The 4823-nt window shown below is 31.7% G+C and overlaps 1 protein-coding gene across 1 annotated transcript; it reads left to right on the top strand.

Annotated features, from left to right (window-relative positions):
• Positions 1 to 1293: 1293 nt before the first annotated feature.
• Positions 1294 to 4823, top strand: LOC100799486 (probable flavin-containing monooxygenase 1). Its single transcript, XM_003533824.5, has 5 exons — positions 1294 to 1863; positions 2266 to 2503; positions 2923 to 3098; positions 3388 to 3746; positions 4282 to 4823. Exons 1-5 carry the CDS (start codon positions 1423 to 1425, stop codon positions 4634 to 4636), a joined length of 1569 nt encoding a protein of 522 aa, XP_003533872.1. The 5' UTR covers positions 1294 to 1422; the 3' UTR covers positions 4637 to 4823.

Raw genomic sequence — 4823 nt, 5'->3', positions numbered from 1 at the left:
ACTAGAAGACAAAAAAATATAATTTTGCCTTTAGATAATGGTCCAACTCATGTCCCACAAAGAGAAAAGATATGGCACGACTCAGCTATAAAACAAAACGGCACACGCCTCTGCTGAGACCATTTCTATTAAGTTTTGGATTTTCTAAAATCATGTTGGTCCGTGACAAATCTTTCTTACTATATTTTAATCATTTAATGTAGTTCGAAAGCATTCGCTTCACTACATACAGCTTGAGATTTTCTCCATGGCCTTCTTCCAGTTTATATTTAATTTAAAGTTAAAAATTACAAATATTAGTTAATAATATACTGGAGATCAAAATCGTTAATTTATAAAATTAAAAAGATCAAATGTTACAATTAAAAATTAAGATATCAAAATCATGAATTTAAAAAATTAGGAGAACCAAAATTATAGTTTAATCAAATATTTACTAACCTTATTGATGACAATCTTTATCATATATTATTTATTGAAAAAAATAAAATTTACATACTAGTATAAAATAATTTTATATTATTATTTAATTATAAATTATTGATAGTTTTATAAAATAATTATTATAAAAATTAATAAATTTCCTCAACATAATAATTTATAATTGAATTACGCGTAAAACTATTTTCCAGTACAAATAGTTATACTTATGACCATTAAACTCTCTATTCTTCGTTTTGTTATAAATATATTTTTTAATTGTTCCATGCCTCTCACTATTTAGATAAGGTAAAATTATATTTTTGGTCTTTTAATTTGTCTTCAATTTTAATTTTGATTTCCCTTTAAAATTGTTAATTTTGTGATCCCATTTTATCCAATCATGCAATCTTGGTCCTCCAATCCATACAAGAATGTTGATTGACATGTGTCACGTTCTTATTGAATGATGACTGACACATGTCATGTTTTAATTGAATGTTAAATCCATAGAAGATGAAATATATTATTGTTGTCATTGGTCAGAACATGACTTGTGACATCATCATCTAATAAAAATGTAACACGTGACCGTAAATATTTTCTTATAACAGTCAACAACTTTAAATTTTGAATTGGGAATCAAGATTGTGTGATTGAATAAAATAGAAAGACAATATTCATCAATAATTTTAAAAAAGAACCAAAATTAAAATTGAAGACAAATTAAAGATAAAAATATAATTTTACCTTTAGATAATTGTACGACTCATGTCCCACAAAGAGAAAAGATATGATACCACTCAGCTACAAAACAAAACGGGCACGCCTCTGCAGAGACCATTTCTAGTAAGTTTTGGATTTTCTAAAATAGTGTTGGTCCGTGACAAATCTTTCTTACTATATTTTAATAATTTAATGTAGTTCGAAAGCATTCGCTTCGCTACATACAGCTTGAGATTTTCTTCTTGCAATTGTTGTTGTCTTGTCTCCAGAGCTGAAATGGAAAGAAGGGTTGTAATTATTGGAGCAGGAATCAGTGGCCTTGGTGCCTGCAAATACCTTCTAGAGTTTGGATTTAACCCAATTGTCTTTGAAGTTGATGATGGTGTTGGAGGACTATGGAGACATACCATGGACTCCACCAAGCTCCAAAACAATAAACAAATGTTCCAGTTTATGGATTTTCCATGGCCTTCTTCTGTGAAAGAAGATAATCCAAGTCACAAGCAAGTGCTAGATTATGTTAACTCCTATGCTGAACATTTTTCCCTCATTCCTTACATTAGATTCAACTTCAAAGTCATTGACATAGATTATGTTGGTGGAGAGTCTAGTGAAGAAATGAAGTCATGGGAATTGTGGGGTGGTAATGGCAGGCCCTTTTGCTCCAAGGGAACTTGGCATATTGCTGTGCAACATACCAAAAATTTATCCATAGAGGTATGTATTTATAGTTTTGTTTATTACTTTGGTAAGCTTTTATTTTATGATTGGAGGAAGTCTTGCTTTCATTTATCTATTGCTTGTTTTGTCATCAAGTATCCCTTGGGATTCTTGTGCTCTGTTTTTCACTAACATAAAATAATAGTGGCTAATTGTCATCATGGTTATGCACGTATAAATTTTATATTGTATCAAAAGTCCAGTTCAATTGGTTCAGCAGTGTACAGGTAAGTTGTTTTAAACATCCTGGTATCAAGTTTGATTCCTTATGAACCAAAAAAGAAAATTATTTGGTTGAAGATGAGTTTTAGTTTAAAAAATGAATGAAGAAACATGTTGTTTATTAGATTTTTTATAATTTGCAATTATAATATACCAAATTGGACATTGTATGAGCAGATGCATGAGGCCGAGTTTGTTGTTCTTTGCATTGGGAAATATAGTGGTTTTCCAAACATTCCTGAATTCCCCCCAGGAAAAGGCCCAGAAGTTTTCAATGGCAAGGTTATGCACTCCATGGACTACTCGAATTTGGACAATGAGACTGCTGCTGAACTGATCAAAGGAAAAAGAGTTACAATAATAGGCTCACAGAAATCTGGTCTTGATCTAGCAGCTGAATGTGCGAATGCAAATGGTGAGAATTTTTTGTTGGAAATTTTCTACACAACCTGAAGAAGGATTTATTTAACTTTGTCCTACATCACTAGCTATAATGTTTAAGCATGATTTTAAATTAGGGTCGCAGTTGCAGTGAACCAAAAAACCTTTATATTACCGGCAATTGCGGGAAAATGCGACTGATGCGGTCAGGTTGCGATTGTGGAGAGTCAAAATACTTGACTTTGCTTCCACAATTGCAATTGCGGACGATATTTAAAACCATGAGTTTAAGGTTGCAGGGGGAGATGGCGAGTTCAAATCCCCCTCAAGTAACATTTCTAAAAAAACTAATAAATTAATATTTGACAACAAAAAAAAAATAGCTAGTAAGTAGTTATATTTCCTTTTGAATTTTCCCTTTCTGATATTTCATTTCACTAATCACTTTTGTAGGAGTGAAGCATCCTTGCACAGTTATCCAAAGAACCGCACACTGGTTTCTTCCAGATTTTAACTTTTGGGGTGTTATTGCTGGATTCTTGTACTTCAATCGCTTTGCGGAGCTTTTAGTTCACAAGCCAGGAGAGTCCTTCCTACTTGGCCTTGTTGCCACTCTGCTTTCACCATGGGTAACAATAAATTAAATTTTATTTGGACATATATTTTTTCTATGAAAGAAAATAATAAGAAAAAATAAATTAAGTTTTTCCCCAAAGTCAAAATCAATCATGCACCTCAATTTTGAAAGAAGTTAGATAAGAGAACTTCTAAAAAAATTAAGTGTATAAATTGATTTTAGTTTTTATGGAAGAAATTCCATTTGTTATACATTCTTATTTTCTTTTTCTATATAAGTGTTTATGGAAAACAGGAACAAATTGTCACATTCATATATAATTCCATTATTAAACTTTTCAGAGATGGGGAATTTCTAAACTTGTTGAAACTACTCTAAAATGGAAGCTGCCATTGAAGAAGTATGGAATGGCACCCAATCACAGCTTTCTTCAGGATCTCTCCACATGTCTGTTTGCGGTGTATCCTGATAACTTTTTTGACAAACTAAAAGAAGGATCCATCATTATGAAGGGATCGCAAAACTTTAGCTTTTGTAGAGAAGGTGTAATCATTGACGGAGAAGCTAAGCCCCTGGAATCAGATATTGTATTTTTTGCCACTGGATACAAAGGTGACCAAAAAATCAAAAACATATTCAAATCTCCACTCTTCCAAAAGTACATCATTGGGCAAGCAACCTCAACAGTTCCTCTCTACAGGTCAGTCTCTGCTTGGTTTGGTCCATTTTTCTTTATTTATTTATTCATTATAACGTTAAACATATTCTCTTGTCATTTTTATGTAATTTAAGACTTTTTTTTTTCATAATCAAAGGAATCTATCTCACTTGGATTGAGTAGCGCCTGTGCGTGTTGTAAATCCCTAATTACATGTTTAAATGTTTTTACAGAGATGGAGAAATTAATGAATTTATTTATTACATGTTTAAATGAAATTAGTCTTTGTCATTAGATTTGCTTTTGACGATAGAACATAATCAGGTTATGTCATTCATACACGGGTAATTTGTTTGCAATGGTCTCACTTAAAAATCTAAGAATAATAACTAAAAGCATGTATTATTGCATTTCAATAGATTAGAGATGAAATCATAAAATAAATATTATAACAACTTAAATCAAAATTAATCTTAGAAAAGAAAAAAAAAAGTCTTCATTATTATTAGTGCATAAATAGTTTATTCTTTTTTTTTTTATATATACACTAAACGTCATCTATGTTGCACCAATTCAGACAAATAATTCACCCTCAGATCCCCCAGTTGGCAATAATAGGATATGCCGAGAGCCCATCAAATATATTTGCCTCGGAAATGAAAAGCTTGTGGCTATCACATTTCTTGGATGGAAACATAGAGTTGCCTAGTATAAGAGAGATGGAAAAGGACGTGAAATTGTGGGAAGACAATTTGAAGCAATATGGTGGGAAATATTATTGGAAAACATGCATTGCTCATTGTGGCATATGGTATCATGATCAATTGTGCAAAGACATGAAGCATGACCCTAGAAGGAAGAATGGCCTTTTTTCGGAGTTGTTTGAACCATATGGCCACGCTGATTACGCAGGTCTTACTCGTAAAAGATAATTTGCAAGAAATTATTAAGTTTGTTTGGTTGTTGCATCTCTTCCATAATGAGAATTTGTATGGGTCTTGGATTACACCGGTACTTGCATGTTAATTTTTTATTAGATTTTCTTTATCACTATATTATTGGTACGAATTAGGTTGGGAGAGGAAATTCTAATTAAAGTGGTCAGTCTTGGTTGTTGCA

The sequence above is a fragment of the Glycine max genome, chromosome 9 (assembly GCF_000004515.6).
Source record: "Glycine max cultivar Williams 82 chromosome 9, Glycine_max_v4.0, whole genome shotgun sequence".
NCBI lineage: Eukaryota > Viridiplantae > Streptophyta > Magnoliopsida > Fabales > Fabaceae > Glycine > Glycine max.
The sequence above is the reverse complement of the archived record's forward strand: the minus strand, read 5'-3'. Positions and strand labels throughout refer to the sequence as shown.

Bases quoted from the DNA above. Each gene is read 5' to 3' on its own strand.
- LOC100799486 (XM_003533824.5), top strand. From the start codon at position 1,423: ATGGAAAGAAGGGTTGTAATTATTGGAGCAGGAATCAGTGGCCTTGGT. The intron at 2,504-2,922 runs GTGAGAATTTTT...TCACTTTTGTAG, and splicing joins TGAATGTGCGAATGCAAATG to GAGTGAAGCATCCTTGCACA. The intron at 3,747-4,281 runs GTCAGTCTCTGC...GCACCAATTCAG, and splicing joins TCAACAGTTCCTCTCTACAG to ACAAATAATTCACCCTCAGA.